We start from the raw sequence: 16,664 nt of genomic DNA on the forward strand, positions 1-16,664 counted from the left end.
TGATACACACAGATCTGCACAAGCACAGTGCTCTGCGGAAGGATATACTGGCGCACAGCGACTGAGTCTATGGCTTCTACTGCTGCGCGCCGGTATATCCTTCCGTGGAGCACTGCGCATGCGCAGGTCTGTGTGTATCAATATGTTATTTTAACGGATTGAAAAGGAAAACACGTCTTTTAAAATGTTTTATAACCATTCGGATTTACTTCATGTGGTAATACGCCATCCCGTGGACCACTGGAAGGAGTATTTTGTCCTCTTTCGTCAGTCTGGCTCTGTTTCCTCTTCACTCCCAACAGTTGAGCTAAGCTAACTACGATGCTAACAGCTGGGATCCAGCCGCTGGACGCACAGACAAAACAAAGGTATTTATGAGCTTATCTCACTTTGTAAATGATAGGAATAGGGCGTGGGTCCAAAATCTTCGGAGTATTCCTTTAAGCTCTACCTTCAAAAATGAAATTTTTCCAACTTTTGTTAAATAACCGTGTCAGCTTTCCAGGTTATTGACATTTCCAGTTACCTAACTAGTTTTTATTTGTGTCACATAACTCTGTTGACTGCATCTGAATCATATTCTCCATTCTACTTGTAGATTTCAATTATTTCCCGAAGACCAAGTCTTCCTATTTTTCAAAAAGCTTTTTACCGAGCTTCAGCATGGGTCAACCATATGAAACAGTCCGGAAACCCTCATGCATTCATATTGAACTCAGCTGAGATGTTCACTCTAGGAGGGGAAGTGGTCTTAAATCTTCACCAAACTTTGACTTATATGCTAAACAATGTCAGAAAATGTCTTCTAAACCCTCATCATATTAATGTGAATTATTTCCCCACAACGTGTTGTCAGTGGTGACACACTGCAGCTTCACCACGTTCCAGTTGGCGCAGAACATCTTTGGTATCCTGCTGCTGCACAGCGGGAGTCTGGGGGCCATGTAAACACAGGTGGCCACAGAGAATCCCAGATAGATTCAAGTGAAAGCCGTCAGCTGAGATTTCATCCGAGGGGTTCGTTTGCTGTGGTAAAACACGGGATGGATCACAGCAACATACTGATGCCTAAGATGAGTTCCCACAATGCACAGGTGTAAATGAGATCTTGTAGATCTTGGAGAAACGGGTGAGATCAGGTGTGTGTATATTAATGGAGAAAATATTGCTTCTATAGAATCTGCCACTTTGCCAGCTGCACACTGAAAATATTTTTGCGGGAAGCTATTGACGGGATGGAAGACGACTTTCTTAAGTTTCAGGAGGGCTGATTAAGTAGTTCTCACATGAATTTGAACACTGCTAAAGAAAATGATCAAAGTAATTCAGCTCAGTTTGTTACTTTGAACATTGAACTGTCAGAGCTGCAAGCAGCGACCATTGATCATTGATCCACCCCGTCAATAGACTTTATCTGTTGAAACCATCCGGTCAGAGATGGAAGGAAGTTCTCTGGGTTTTCCCAAAGCCCACCGCCACAAACAGTCGCTCGGACAATCGTTTTGTGTTTTTTTTTTAATCTGAGAAAAGTTTATGGGAGAGGAAAAACACCTTTGAGACTTTATCTAAACACGCCTTTAACTCAACTCCTTTGATACAACTTTTATGATGTAAGAGCTAATGAGAGCCCGAGGGACGGCTTGTTTCTGCTGTAAAGAAATGGTCAACAGGTCGTTATCTTCATCATCCCTCATGAGCAATTAAATATGCTTGGCTACCCTGGAGGGTCATCCCGGGTAACCAAACCAAAACAAAGACTTTCTTCAGTTTGGTGAAGTGGTCAAAAGTAAAAAAAAAAAAAAAAAAAGAAAGAAAAAACAAAACACCAGTGAAACTGTGAAGCTGAAAATGTTTTAAATGAGCCAATAACTTAAGATGGTTACAACTTAGTTCACGTGTAACGCTGTCAAAGTGAAAATTTAAGTTAATTTTAACAGCTTTTAAATTAGTTTTTAATCAAACCAGATATGTTATCTATCAGTCACAATCACAAATGAAGTTTCTGTCAAATTAAAGTGATCAACATGTGCAATTAAACAAACGAACGTGAGTTTGTTTATTTCCTTTGTTCTCTCTCCTGTTCCTGTTTTTATAACACACTCAAACTCAAACACACAAGAACACATGATTAAAGTGACTGTAGCTCCCAGCGACTTGGAACCTCCCCTTCGAAATGAGGCAAAATGTGAAAAATCAAGTATAATATTGTGTTATTCTGAGCAATCACACTATGAAGAATATAGAAGGGATTGGTATTGTATAATTTACATTTTCTCCAGTAAAGAAGATTGATGGATGCATGGTGTTCTAATGACATGGTGAAATGGCGTCCTGCTGATCGGTCGCCACGGTGGAGTTCGATGCAGAGGACACGCTTCACTTAAGCTTGTGTAGATGTATTTAAAAACATAAAAAAGTGCATCAGCTGAAATGTTTGTCCCTATTTCACCCCGTGATTCATTAACGCTGCAGACACTTGTCCATGAAGGGGTTAATTTGTGACAAGCGCTGTTTTCCAAACTGCAGCTGAATTCACTGGACTTTGGACTCCAGCCAGTAACAAACTTCGCTCTTCACTCCCAGTTTTTCTTTGCTGCTCTTCTCCTTCAGCGTTGTGAATGTCTGCGTTCCCCTGTGCTCCTGATCTAATCTGTTAATGATTGCACGGTGAAATGGTTTACTGACACCGTGTATCCAATGAGAAAGACAATTCCACAAGGTGGATCAAGTACAAAGGGCATGAGTGCCGCAGCTTTAAAGGAGACGCCTGCAAGAAGATGCAAGGCAAGAAAGGAGATACATAGAAGGAAGCCGACAATAAACAACGGCAACGAACTGAGAAGAAAGTTTTGCAGCTACAGAGGGTGTGACTAACAACAGAACAGAAAAAGACGTGGTGGAAAACGCCTCCATGACATACCGGCTGTTTGAAGGGAAGGACCATGCGTCCGTCTACCAAAAGTACCGCCTCACACCTCCAGAAGAGCTGAAGGACATTATCATTCAGTACTTGGATAAAAGGGTATGTGGTGGATGAATGAACTCATTTGAATAAGGAGTGTTAAGTGACACATGAATGTCTGCAGAGGGGGCAGCCACATGAGCTGGCCGTTGATCTTGGATGCGGAACGGGGCAAAACTCTCGTCTCCTGGCGCCGCACTTCAGAGAGGTGGTGGGCATCGACGTCAGTGAGAACCAGCTGGAGGTGGCCAGAGCTACGCCGGGGTTCCCCAACATCACTTACAGGTAAGGGAACGTCAGCAGCAAGAAAGCCTCCTTCCACGCTGATGGCTTTGTGATAAAACACAGCAGTATCTGGTGTCAAACATGTGATCCGTCTGCTCCACCTGCAGAGAGGGGACTGCAGAGGAGCTTCCTTTTCCAGATGGCTCAGTGGACCTGCTGACAGCAGCCGCAGCAGCTCACTGGTTCAACCGGTCCAGGTTCCTCGCCGAGGCCAGCCGGGTTCTGAAACCCGGGGGATGTATGGCTCTGCTGGGCTTCACTGATACTAACACCCGATTCTGCTACAAGGACTGCGAAGAAAGAATCCGTGAAGTCTATGAGGGGGTAGGTGGCGCCAGACGGAGTAGGAATGAGCATTGTGGGCATTATCAGGGCTCAAAATAATTATTTTGTGTACATGCATGATTTTTATTTGAGTCACCTTCTGGTGCAAATGCATGTTTTTAAAAGCTCACCCTGACAGCATGGCTTTGAGGCGAAGGCAACAGGATAGCTGTCTTTCATGGCAGCATCCCAGATATCTCAGCACGGGCCTCGGAGTTGTGTCCGCTACTCATGGAAATTTGTTAAGAAATGTTTGTTTTCTTTGAAATTTTTGCTGGGTGGATTTGATCCTCTTGCAGGCTGGTTTTGGTCCACATCCCCATGTTTTTAGGCACGGGACATCTTGAGTTAATCCAGGTACTTTTAATCCCTAAACCTAAATATTTTGTGAAAATTTTCAGCGTTGCTGTTTTGGGTTTTTGAAAACAGCAGGAACTAGAAATACTGAGATGGTGCCTGGTGCTTTCTTTCTTGGGAAATTACTAAGTATACCATGAAGATGATATAATTTCTATTGAAATATAAAAATAACCCATGAAATGATCCAAATGAACCATTTGCAGGAACAATTCAAACAGTCCAACATGTCTGTGGATTAACTTTCAGGTGAAAAAGGTGCTGTTACCGTTCACAAGCCAACAGGTCGCAGTAGCTGACGGCAAACTGGAGGAGCTGTACTCTGCCATCCCCTTTCCAGACAAAGAGAGGTAATATCAACACAAGCACCATCTCAACATAAGACTCGTGCTGGTGCTCAGCACAATATGATATTCTGCTGTCAGCCACAAAGAATATCAAATAAATAAGTAGTACATCATCAGCATTCATTTTCTTTCTATTCAAAACGAAAATCCAATTTTTAGAAGCAGAACGTAAGTGAATAATTTAACTATGGTGTATTGAGTATTAGGTGGCACAGGGTAAAATTAATAGTGAGATGCTGGTGGAATCCTGAAGATCCTTATGAGAAGAAATGTTTTTAAATGCAGTGAGTTACACATCTTGAATATTTTGAAAAGAACTACATTTATAACAAATAATGACAGTGATCATTTTAGCAGAGGTATAACCAAATTTGATAAATTCACAAAAATTCAAATCTGCAAATGTCTCATTTGAGTCATCAATAAGCAGTTCAGATACCGGCGCTGTTTTATCCAGTAATTCTTATCAATTCTTTCTGATGGATCCAACAGGATTGACAGTTTTAAGTCAAAGTGTTTCATCTCGGTGAGGAATCTGGTGGGCTTCATGGAGTCATGGTCCATGTTTCAAGCTTACAAGGCAAAAGATGGCGAGAGGGCTGAAGAGCTGCTGCTCAACACACAGAAAAGGTTAACGGCACACACACACGCGCACACACGCACGCATGCACACACACACATACACACACACATACACAGTGATATTGTACTTAAATTGTCATGAATCTGAAGCTGAAAAGAATCTTTTTCTCGTGCAGGTTTCTGGAGGAGATGGGAGTCACGTCCCCTGATACTGAAATAGAGTATGAATTAGAATACTACTGCGTGCTGGCATCCAAACCACACTGATTCTTCTGATGCACACACATTGATACCTTTTGATTCTTGTATCATTAAATGTGTAAATTCATTCAACAGAGATGATTTGAAGTCTCTACAAGTCCAAAGGTGACTTCATTCTGTAGCATGATAACCTCTAAGAGCAATTTCCTGCAGCAGAACAAATCATTTTACATGGCTTGCATGCTCAGTGACAGATAACATCGCTTTATACTAGATATGGAATTAGATAATATGTTAAAATTGGTGCCTGCTGTTGGCAAAATCGTTGGATGAATGTTTGTAGCAACTTTTTCAGAAACCATTTTATGTTGTTCAGTAAAAAAGAAAAAAGAAAGAAATTAAATGTATGATGGAATAATAACAATGATAATAAAATCCCCTGTGTTGTACTTTTGTTCTGTGTTGCATTATAACAATGTTGCAACATTTTATTCCTTTTCTAACACTCAATTGTACTGCCTTTAAAAAGACAGTTTATATACATTTCGCAATGGTGGCTTATTGGTTCCTGAAAAAAGCGTCAGACTAAGCACTTTTTTTTTTTTGGATTCAAAAATAGTGACGGAGTGAGCGCTCACCTCGTAGTATTTCCATTCCAACCCTTCAGGCAGCGTGTTTCTGTAAACTTAATGCACACTTTATTTAGCAGGCCCGAGACGGGCTGGACGAGCTGCTGTTTGCCTGCTGCTGTTGAAAGTCCCACTCACTGAGAACTGAAGACTCTTTTGGAAGTCAGCTCGCTGTCCGGTTTTGCATAGGAACAGGTGATGTGGGCCTGACGTCACATGTTGTGATCACGTGATCCGAGAGCGCCCGGTAGGTAAACAGCTTCGTCAACTACCGGTGAGTTTGTTTTCGACATATCTTTTTCACGTTTCATGAATGAAACGCATTCTATTTTATTAACAATCTGGTAATTGGATTCATGGGTCGATTTGAGAAAGGATTGGCCCTGAAATTTCAAGGTATTTCACCTCAGTGGCTGACAGCGCAAGTTAACTTAACTTAACTTAACCAACAGTGATTGCGGACGACCTCACGGGGAGCTCAGCTGGCTGTGCCTGCATGCACAAGAGAGAGAGTCTAACTCACTCCAAAAGAGACAGAGATAGGTAGGAGTTATGTCTGCACGCCAAGATCTGCATGCCAAAACCAGGGGTTGCAAATCTCAGTAACATGTGTAAACATGCTGATCAGCAACAGCAAATTCTGTTCTGCAGGTTCTGTTTCAGATGAAGCCCCATTAAAATGCGAATGCTAAGAAATCCAAGCTTTCACTATTTACTTTGGGTTTTTTATCGTTACCTGTTGTCGAGTAACTATGTAACTATGGTGAGTAAACTGTCCCGCTGTATCCATCATCAGATGACAATAAATGTCCATGAATGTAATTTCTGGCCACAATGAGGGTTCGTCAACCCACGATCCCGTCACCGGGCTTCAGACGTACGGATCCGGTAAGATGTGTCTCACGTTTTCTTAACTGTGGGCTTAACTGGTAGAGTTTGAGCATAATCTGATGATTGAAGGGATCCCACGGTAAAGTAGTTCACGTTGTTGTCTGCCATTGCTTTTTGCCTACTGGAGCTAAGTTTCATGTGACTTGTGCTGTCTTTTTTGTAGACACCCAACGTCTCTATAGGTTCAAATCTAAATGAGACCTTTCCTCAGAGTACTTTGAAGCACACGGACAATGAGAAAAACCCTAACCCACTAATAGAGTGTGACTAGTCGGCAGATGACAGGATAGAAACTCCCTGACTAGAGAGAATTGCGGTCCATCACTCTCACCCCCAGTCAGTTGCTGATAAGATGCAACCTGTCATGGTGCAGAGGAAGGTCCCAAAGAGCCAAATACTGTCAGATGTGTGAAAAAAACTCATAATTATAGACCATGTTAGAAAAATCACAGACAGGACAAAACATAAACCATGACATCACTTCCCCCTCAAGGGCTGAGGGGGGCCTGGAGTGGGCCAGTGGTGTCTTCTTCTGGAGGTCAGCCATAGGGGTGGCTTCTGTACCACAGAGGAACCTCAGACGGTGGATGAGGTGGATCGCTGGCGTTGTCATCCAGAGGTCAGCCAAAAGGGAGACCTCCACGCCACAGAGCTCCATCAGAAAAGGTGAGGTAAGATGGGCAGTCGACGCTACCATGGCTCCCTGTAGAGAAGGACGTCTTCACACGAGGCTGCCTTGGGGGAGAAGTGAGGTGGATCATTGCCGCTGCCATGGTCCTGGGCACCCTTGGAGAGACTGAGCGGTGGGCCCTAGCCATTGCTGTGCTTCTGGACTCCCTCAGAGATGTTGAGAGAGACATTTACAGAAACGGCACTGGCAGGGACGGGACTGGTGAGGACGGGCCTGGCGGGAGCACCCAGGAAAGGGGACAATGAATGTGGTGCTTGCAGAGCTGGTCCTGAAGCTGGATGTCCCTTGATACTAGAGCATTCAAACTCAGTCCTTTATCCCAGACTGCTGGCTCATCCTGGAGATCCTCTGCCAGCCCCCATGAGAACACCGCTTTGAGAGCACACTCGTCCCACTCGCTCTCCACCATCACCCCAAGAAACTCCCCCGTAAAGTCTGTCACTGACCTTGAGATCCCTGACACGGACATGGGTCTGTGAAGGCGGTGGCTGTGCAGGAATGCTGAGCAGGAGCCAGGAGCCTGTGCCAGTTTTCGAAAAGATTGGAGTAATAATGGAGTTAAAATCAACTTTTGAACTATTCCAGATGAATCCACCAAAGATCTTATTGGTGTGCTTTTGTGTAATGAAAATTATCTACTGCTTCTCCCTTTCGGGGTCGTGGGTGGCTGGAGCTGATCCCAGCTGCTGTGGGCAAAGGCAGGGTATGCCCTGGAGAGGTTGCCAGGCTGACATATATACAATCATTCACACACACATTCATACCTAAAGGCAATTTAGGGTGACCAATTAACCTGGCATGCATGTTTTTGGGCCATGTGAGGAAGCTGGAGTACCCAGAGAGAACATGCGAACACCACACAGAAAGGCCTGAGCCGCAGGCGGTATTTGAACCCAGGACCTTCTTGCTGTGAGGCACAAGCACCACAGTGTGGCCTTTAATAAAAATTATATCTTGCCTATTAACATACTGTTTAGGTTGTGATTGCAAATTCATGATCTGGATTATTTTATATGGAGGTCTTTTGTATTTATGAACCTCAAAAGTAATCAAAAGCATGAAGAGCCATGGTGCTTCCAATCATTAGGGAGAGAAAGAACCCTAAAAATATTTTGCTGTCATCTAACTATTGCACTTCATACATTTTCTTCAAGTGTTTTTCACAACTTTTAGAGACAAAAAAAAAAAAAACAACTTAAATCAACTCACATAAAATGCAGATTATTAAAACTGAACAAAAGCAATAAAGGGTTACACTGCTGAAGACACACAGCATCTCCAGGCGACTCGATTCAGTCTGACAGGAACACATACCATCACGTGACCCAGAAGATGACCTTTGTTCACAATAAGTTAGGGTTGACCTGGATTTTTTTTTTTTTTTTCTGAAAGTACCGAGTACAGAGAAAAATGCTCAACAGTTGGCCAAAACCTTCTTTCCACTTTCCCTTTAAAAGAACTAATTGTGAAACTCATCACGTATGAATGAGCTGGTGGGTCCTCCCCGCTGTCAAGTACCCCACTGCTCCCCTCTTTTGTGTGTGTGTGTGTGTGTGTGTGTGTGTGTGTGTGTGTGTGTGTGTGTGTGTGTGTGTGTGTGTGTGCGTGCGTGCATGCGTGTGCGTGTGCGTGTGAGTTTGAGGAAGAGAGAAAGAGAGAGAGAGGAAGAGGGAGAGAGCAAGGGAGAGAGAGATTGTATATGTTAGGAAAAAAGGTCTTTTTAGTGTGGTGGACTTTGACTCCTCTTGTCTACAACCAGTCTAGGTTATTTCCTGCTGTGAAAAAAATGGCTCATCGTCTTTTTGAGGGAAAGGAGCATGCCGCTTCTTACTGGAAGTACAGGATCTCGCCTTCAGATCAGCTGATGCAACAAGTGTTTGACTTTCTGGAGAAGCAGGTACTTACAGTAAGAAATGAGAACCTTTCGCACATTCTGGATCGAGTTGACTGCTCTGAAACAAATCCCTTCCCAGAGTGCTCCTCCCTACGAGCTGGCTGTGGACGTGGGCTGCGGATCGGGACAGGGAACACTCCGCCTGGCTAAACACTTTGCCTCTGTGCTGGGTACAGATGTGAGTCCTGCACAGCTGGAAATGGCCTTGCAGCATGCCACGCAGCCAAACATCACGTACAAGTAAGCTTCAGACAACAGCGTGTGAATGTATGCGTAGAAAATGTGAATTACATGTAAGATGAGGTGCACAGGAGTGATTGCATTGTGCCTTTGAATATATAACATTGTATTATAATCGAAAAATGATTGTTTGAGTCTGCAAAAGCAGATCTGATGAAATACACACTGACACGTAAAAAATATCTCATCACAGTTAATTTCCCATCATTTGTTCAGCTCTAGTAAGCTGATCCAGGCCTCACAGCATGACCGACTTACCCAGCACAAGGCTCGCATTGTTCCTCCCAGAGCTTTGTGTTTTCTGAAACACAAGCAAACTCCAACTTAAAGTAAGGAAGCCGTCCTGCTGCCTGTCAGAGGTCTAAAACCTGTTTACCCTCCCGTCCCATGTTCAGGCAGTGTGTGGCCGAGGAGCTGCCGCTCGCTGACAGCTCGGTGGACCTCTTGACGGCCATGTCTGCCTTCCACTGGTTTGACAGGCCACGGTTTCTCCAGGAAGCCCACAGGGTGCTGAAGCCCCGCGGCTGCCTGGCTCTGCTCAACTACACCATCGACATGGAGCTCAGCTATCAGGACTGCTGCTCAGACACCCTGAACCAAATCTGCAAAGAGGTATCCAGATCCTACAGTTCATTCAAAGAGGCCATTAGAAATCCACAGACAATGGATGTGCTGGTGGAGGAACTTATTGAGGAAATCAGAGTCTGAGTTTGGAGAAGTGGGCTGTGGTGGCCTGGACGTTTGAGGTTAAGCTTGCTTCATGGGACATAATAGATCAAAAACTCAAAGTCTGAGTAACAAAGAAAATATGTTAAAGTCTATAAATAATAGTTGCAATAATCCAGATGATTTAATGTATCTTTGTAGTGTCTCTGCTGAAATTTGAGCTGATGTGACCACCTTTTCAACTGTGCAAAAATCAAACACAATCATTATCAAGCATTTACAGTGATTAAAATGATCAAACTGCATGTTTAAATGAATCAATCAGCATAATTGATCTGGGTAACATTATTCTATATTCATACAGACAAATGCACTAAATGGATAGTGTTTTTTTTTTAGAGAGATTTTGTTAACCCACATGCACTGCTGTGAGCAGCGATGCATTAAGATGTTATTAACTGATCTTTGTCAGAGAATTATTAAAAAGCTGCTGCAACAGAAACATGACAGTAAAGCATCTATGTGGACGTTAAGACAGACCCTACTGAGGGAAGCAAAAAGAAACCCACTGATCACTCTGCCCAGAAATTAGTTACTCTTATTTGCAGAAATATCATCCAAATAGATGTAACTGAAAAATAACCATGACATTTCATCAACAAAGGTTTTTGAGAGCAGTGTGAATTTATCCGGAGACCTGGAAGAAAAGACTCCACGTGTGTGTGACTGGGAAAAACTATTCAAGAGAACCAACGACCAGCATGGTGGTTTATTATGAACAAGCAGTTAGTGTTGTGAAATTCCACTTTGTATGACATCAGGTAACATTTATAATCTAATGTATATATATTTTTTAACATTTTGAAAGTTTGTTGGTGGAGTTTAATATGGAGGAACACACATTACATCCCTGTTTGGCAGATTTGTGTCTGTGTCATGGAGTTACACACACATCTCCATCACACAGCAGCAGGAGTGGAGCTTCAGTCCAGATCATTCAGACTGCAGTGCCATCTAGTGGAGACTTTTGGTAAAACATAAACCTAATGGATGGGACAGCTGAAACAGCTGGGTTGGATGTACAGCACTTCACACAGAAGTTCACACTAACTTAAGATGTTTAACATATTCTGACACATCACTGAGTTTAAACATATCCAGATCATGCTTTTTAAAATATGTTTTGTTGTCATTACGAAATGGAAATGGGTCACTTTATTGATTTGTTTTTGTTCGTTTTGAATCAGTTTTACACTGCGCTGCAACCATACCGCAGCTCCCACCTCGGGCAGACCTCCATCAACTTCTACCGGGAGACGTTCCACTCTCTTCCCTACCCTGATAAGGAATGGTGAGCGGCGGCTTTTCTTTGGTCACTGACGCTACTTCGTTCTGACATTACATTCCCACTGCGTGTTCAGTTGGTGATAAAGGTCCTGGACGTGTGTTTGCGTGACAGGCAGGAGTGTGTGTGGGACAGGAGGACCATGCCTCTGTCCAGCTACATCGGCTTTGTGCAGTCTTTCTCCAGTTACCAGGCTCTGCTCAGAGAAGACCCCCAGAAAGCTGCTGCTCTCTCAAAGGACATCTGTCAAAGGTATAAGCTTTATGTTACTGTAACCCTTAATCTGTAACATGCAGTAGTTTTTTGCAGATAACTGTCTAAACGTAGCTTTTATTTACGCTGCTCTTTGTCTCCTGTGTTCCTGTCTCCAGGCTGATGTCTGTGATGCAAGTGTCCTCTGCTGACACTGAGGTTGTGGTGGCTGTCAAGTATTTCTACCTTCTGGCCTGCAAACCTCAGGAGACCTGACTCTTCACAGCTCTCCATGACAATTTACATCCATTTATAATAACATTTGCTGAGAATGCTCAAAGCTAAAATAAACAAATGGTCAAATATCAAACCAATGGATACGAACACGAGCCACAGTGGGCTTATTTTGAGATTTATCTGAAGATACGTCCAGATTGGTGTTGTGTAGCGGGCTGAACGTACTCCTGACATTATTGTGGCTGTAATCTGCAGCATCAGAGAAACAAAAAGATGTAAAGGTTCAAAGGACATCTGCTGTACACTAATGAAGTTCTGCTGCAAGGAGGCAGCACTTCACAGGAGAGGAATATTCTCTGTGTGCAGCCTGTTTCCATGTTTTAATTTCTCAATGGAGCCACGCCTCAGTGTTTAAAGTCCTTTAAAGAACATCTTTGTGAATTGGGTTAAACATCAACAAAAGAGATATATGTATTTAAGATTAATATAAAAGTAATATTAGCCTTTGCCCACTGCGACTGAGATTCATGAGGCAGGACAAAATTAAACAGCCCTCAAAAAAGGAAAACTCTTAAAAGTGATAATTTGATTTTGAAGGGTTTAAAATAATGAAAGATCAAGAGTGGTTTTAGTGTTGCACAGACTCCTGCTGCTGGGAGTCGCTCCTCACATGAGTCACATTTGTGTTTGTTATGTTGTAATTGATGAATAGGATGTTTTTAACATGTTGATACTTTAATCAATCCAACGCAGAGCTCAAACTGCAACGTTTACTCTCACAGTGACAGAGAAATATTCTCACAATTCAGATTATCACATTTAATTTACTTGACATGAACAGGCCTTATATTGTGTCTTTACATGCTTGAAAAGCATCAACAAAAACTTAATTACATTCGAAATACGTTTGTGTGTGTGTGTGTGTGTGTGTGTGTGTGTGTGTGTGTGTGTGTGTGTGTGTGTGTGTGTATATACATACATGTCTTACTTGCTATGTACTTTTTTTGTTTATTATACTTTATGACTGAAATAAAATAGATAAAATCTAAAAAAAATCATTAAGTGAGAAAACTGATTCTCAGCAAGTTGGATTCTACTTCAAAGATATTTAACTGTCATGGAAAGTTTTTTTCTGTCTTGTTGTCTGTTTTCTGTTTTATTTTTGAAGTCCCGCTGGTTTCAGGCTCCCTGTCCTGATGTCTTTCACCTGTACCTCAGTGGGTGATTTGTCGTCACGTGGTGACAGCAGGTCTTCTTTTGCATGGTCATTTTAAGACGTCCTGTCTTTTCCTGCATTATAGAGCATTGTGGAGTTTAGAAATGGCTTTGTTCAGTCTGCAGTCGATGGGACTGCTGGTCCTGAAGGCGTTCCTGCTGTTGACGAGGACGTCGTGGAGGAGGCGGAGAGACGTTGTTCAGGATGGACCTCAGGTTGGAGTGGATCCTCCTCTCTGAGGCCACCTGCACACCTCCACCCCATCACCGACCTCTCCGATGAGTTTGCTGAGCCTGTTGGTGTCAGACACCCCCAGCCTGCTGCCCCAGCATGCAACAGCAAAGAGGATCGTGCTCGCCACCACACACTCATAATACACCTTCAGCATAGTGTGACAGATGTTGAAGGACCTCAGAAAATAAAGACAACCTTGGTTCTTCCTGGAAAGCACTTCAATGTTCTGAAGCCAGTCCAGTTTGTTGGCACTTCGCACCATGTTGCTTTTACAACACAGATGATCAGAGCAATCAGAAGATTAAAGTATTGTTTAAATGATCAATGATTAACTTGAATTTCAATAACAGAAGGATGATTCTCCTGAAGCTCTAATAAACATGTCATAGAACTTTCTTAGAAAAAAAGCATTGATGATATAATCATATATTTATATTCTCTACAAAGAAAATTAAATATACTGTCAGAACACATTTATTTTGTTTTTATATCGTGTATCTTAATAGTATCATTATAGTATCATAAAGTATATGATAAATTGTCATTAACAAGTACTTTGAAGACACATTGGTAATAACATGCTGTGGCGTTTAATGACATATAATCTCAGCATTCATAAATTAATTGATGAGTGTCACATTTTTAACAGTTAAATAATTTTATAGTTCATTTAACTCTATGGAGAGGAAATGAATGGCAGGCTGACAATGATATAGCTTTCTTCAGTGGTCACTACAGGGTGCTGCTTAAGTTCCATTAAAAAAAAAAAAAATAACCTGATGCATGCTTAATGGTTTTATAATGAATCCTGCCCTCCATAGGGAAGACACCATTACTCATTTTCTCACTTCTGACAGCCTGCAAACCATCTAAAATAACTGTTGTTGTTACCATATTGTGTTGTTGGTCCAAAATGTTCCTGATGTCAGCAGGACTTTAACATGCAGAACCTCCTCTGGCGTTGATGAGGCTCATCAATCTCTGATGAGAGCAGTTTTAACTGAGCTGTTAATCTCTTTAACAGTGAAACTGCTGCCAGTATTTTTTTTTTTTCATATGTGCAATGGGTTAATGAGATTAATTCAGAAAATAACGTCCTACTTTTTTTGGACCAGTTCACTATGATAAATTGAAAACCTTAAAAACAGACTTGGTTCTACTGTTCCCTCTTCGTCTTGGAGTCACGCAGGTCACTGTTCACTGGTGCCCTTTATGATGGATTTTGGTGAATGAATGAGGAGACGCTACAGGCCAAATCGAAGAGCTCAGCACATCACCCCGGAGAAAACCACACCCTCAGGCCACACTGTAAATGCAAACAATCACATGACTTAGGTGTAAATAGTATATTCAACTTAATTCATCCTAGTTTTTTAAGTTTACTTTGTTTCACCAAGTTTTCTGTACTTTTTCCATGCTTACTTGTTCCACTCAGTGATATTTACTTGACTCTTCTGAGTGTGTGGCACAGTTTGTGACCATTTCCGCTTGGCGCGCGTTTGCCAACGAAGAAGAACGAGGCATTAACATGCAAGCTGTTGAAGCGGTGCAGAGAGCCCCAATACGACAGGCTGGCGTTGATTCCGGCTTTTGTTTGTAATTTGAAAGTACGGACTCCCGATGAAGACATGGTGTTGGGGAGGTTCTTGAAAAGCCACCATGCTTCAATCTGTAACGTTTCAGACAAAGTTGACCTCTGATGACTGTTGCTGCTGTTTGCAAATACGGACACAAAAAACAATAAATAATAAATAATGGTTTTCATAAAGCTATTTTTGGAAGTTATTATTTTTAAATAAGCTGAACTAAGGTACATGAAGTGCATTTTATTTAGTATTAAGTACTGCTCACACAGTGTTTGAAGTCCAAGTGTCATCAGCAGCATGGTGGCTGAGCAGTTGGCGCTCTCACCTTACAGCCAGAAGGTTGTGGGTTTGATCCCCAGACTGTGTGAGAATTTGTTTGGTGGAATATGTTAATTTGACTCAAGGAATTTTAGTTCAAAAAACTTGGTTGGAAGTTAACATTACTGAGACGCTTTCAGTGCTCACAACTTTAAAAGAAGAAGCTCACTCAGATATGATAATTTCACTCTACTTGACACAGTTACGTTCTTTTACTTAAACTTCCCAAAGTAATCAGCTTCCTGTATTTGTTTGAGTAAACTTAACTTGTTAGAATTTACAGTGCCGGAGGAGTCTGCAGGAGAAGGTGAAGGATCACAATGCAAGTCATCAAGTTGAGACCAGACAGGACCCACAGGTCCCGGGCCCCACAGGCCAGAGCCCCACCCAGACCCAGAAGGGGAACCTGCCACACCACCTCCTCCTGTGTGTGTGTTTCCTCTGGGTGCTCTGGTTTCCGTCCACAGTCCAAAAATATGCATGTGAGGCAAACTGGTGACCTGAAATTTCCCCTCGGTGTGAATGTGATTGTGTTTGATGGTGTGTGTCTGTGTTTGTCCTGTGATGGACTGTAGACATGTTCAGGGTGTGTCCTGCCTTCACCAACAGAGTCTCTTATATTTCGAACGGTTCTTCTTCTCCCTCTGTGTCTCTTTCCCCTCCAACTAGATTATCTCATTTTTACATTGTAATCATCCCAATGCTGTTCCACAGTGGTGATCTGGGAGAATAATTATCTTGTGTGTTTTGCAGGCCCTCCAATTTTCTATTGCAAAACAAGAGGGTTTTTATCAAATTTGTGAACAATGAAGCACATTTTTTGCACAGTTTTGTGTTACAGTGCCATGTGTATAACTTGCTCTTTCTTTTGTACTTTGCCAGTGTTGTGGGAATCAGTAGTCTATTGAAGTCTGAACACTACTGCAACCTAATCAAGCTCATTGTTCTTTAAATTGAGTTGAACACAATCGTTTGTTCAAGTTGGAAATAGCTCTGTAACTATATTCGGCAGTACTCTTTAACTTTGACTTTCGCACTCTTGGAGGAGTACTATACCTTCTTAATGATGTTTTGATTAATTGTTCCTGTAAAAGTTGACAATTATGTCTAAAGCGTGCTTAATTCCCACATTTTTCCATTAATATCTTTTCTGTTCGAGTTCAACACTGTAATATTTTACATGATCCTGCATGTGGTTGATTTACAATAACTATATCTGAGCTGGTGTTTGGAGAGTCTGTATCCACGTCCACTAGAGGGAGGCAGTTGATTAAAATCAAAGTACAGTGACCCTTAAACAGATCAGAGAGAGGATTTTCCAATCACCAGAGAGTCTTCCTGTCAGGTGTTTTTTGAAATGTGAAGTATCACAATGCCATGTGTGCGTTGCTGGTCACATGTTACTCATCTCATCTGTGTCACACGCTTCAAATACTTTCAGGGAATAGAGTTCATCAGATTGCTTTG

At 42.2% G+C, this 16,664-nt stretch overlaps 2 protein-coding genes across 4 annotated transcripts; both read left to right on the forward strand.

Moving 5' to 3' along the window:
* Window positions 1-2,886: 2,886 nt before the first annotated feature.
* On the forward strand, window positions 2,887-5,173 carry LOC115403244 (putative methyltransferase DDB_G0268948). Its single transcript, XM_030112099.1, has 6 exons — window positions 2,887-3,022; window positions 3,087-3,247; window positions 3,355-3,571; window positions 4,178-4,278; window positions 4,768-4,905; window positions 5,034-5,173. The coding sequence occupies exons 1-6, from the start codon at window positions 2,912-2,914 to the stop codon at window positions 5,122-5,124; spliced, it is 819 nt and encodes a 272-aa protein (XP_029967959.1). The 5' UTR covers window positions 2,887-2,911; the 3' UTR covers window positions 5,125-5,173.
* A 769-nt stretch (window positions 5,174-5,942) lies between these two features.
* On the forward strand, window positions 5,943-13,674 carry LOC115403694 (putative methyltransferase DDB_G0268948). Of its 3 annotated transcripts, none has more exons than XM_030112675.1 (7): window positions 5,943-5,961; window positions 9,029-9,166; window positions 9,243-9,403; window positions 9,799-10,015; window positions 11,317-11,420; window positions 11,529-11,666; window positions 11,786-13,673. In XM_030112675.1, the coding sequence occupies exons 2-7, from the start codon at window positions 9,056-9,058 to the stop codon at window positions 11,880-11,882; spliced, it is 828 nt and encodes a 275-aa protein (XP_029968535.1). In that variant the 5' UTR covers window positions 5,943-5,961; window positions 9,029-9,055; the 3' UTR covers window positions 11,883-13,673. The 3 variants fall into 3 exon arrangements, with proteins under 3 accessions (XP_029968535.1, XP_029968534.1, XP_029968531.1); XM_030112674.1 differs by lacking the exon at window positions 5,943-5,961 and adding an exon at window positions 6,006-6,575 and having other exon boundaries at window positions 11,786-13,674; XM_030112671.1 differs by lacking the exon at window positions 5,943-5,961 and having other exon boundaries at window positions 6,010-9,166.
* Window positions 13,675-16,664: the final 2,990 nt, after the last annotated feature.

The sequence above is a fragment of the Salarias fasciatus genome, chromosome 16 (assembly GCF_902148845.1).
Source record: "Salarias fasciatus chromosome 16, fSalaFa1.1, whole genome shotgun sequence".
Classification (NCBI taxonomy): Eukaryota; Metazoa; Chordata; class Actinopteri; order Blenniiformes; family Blenniidae; genus Salarias; species Salarias fasciatus.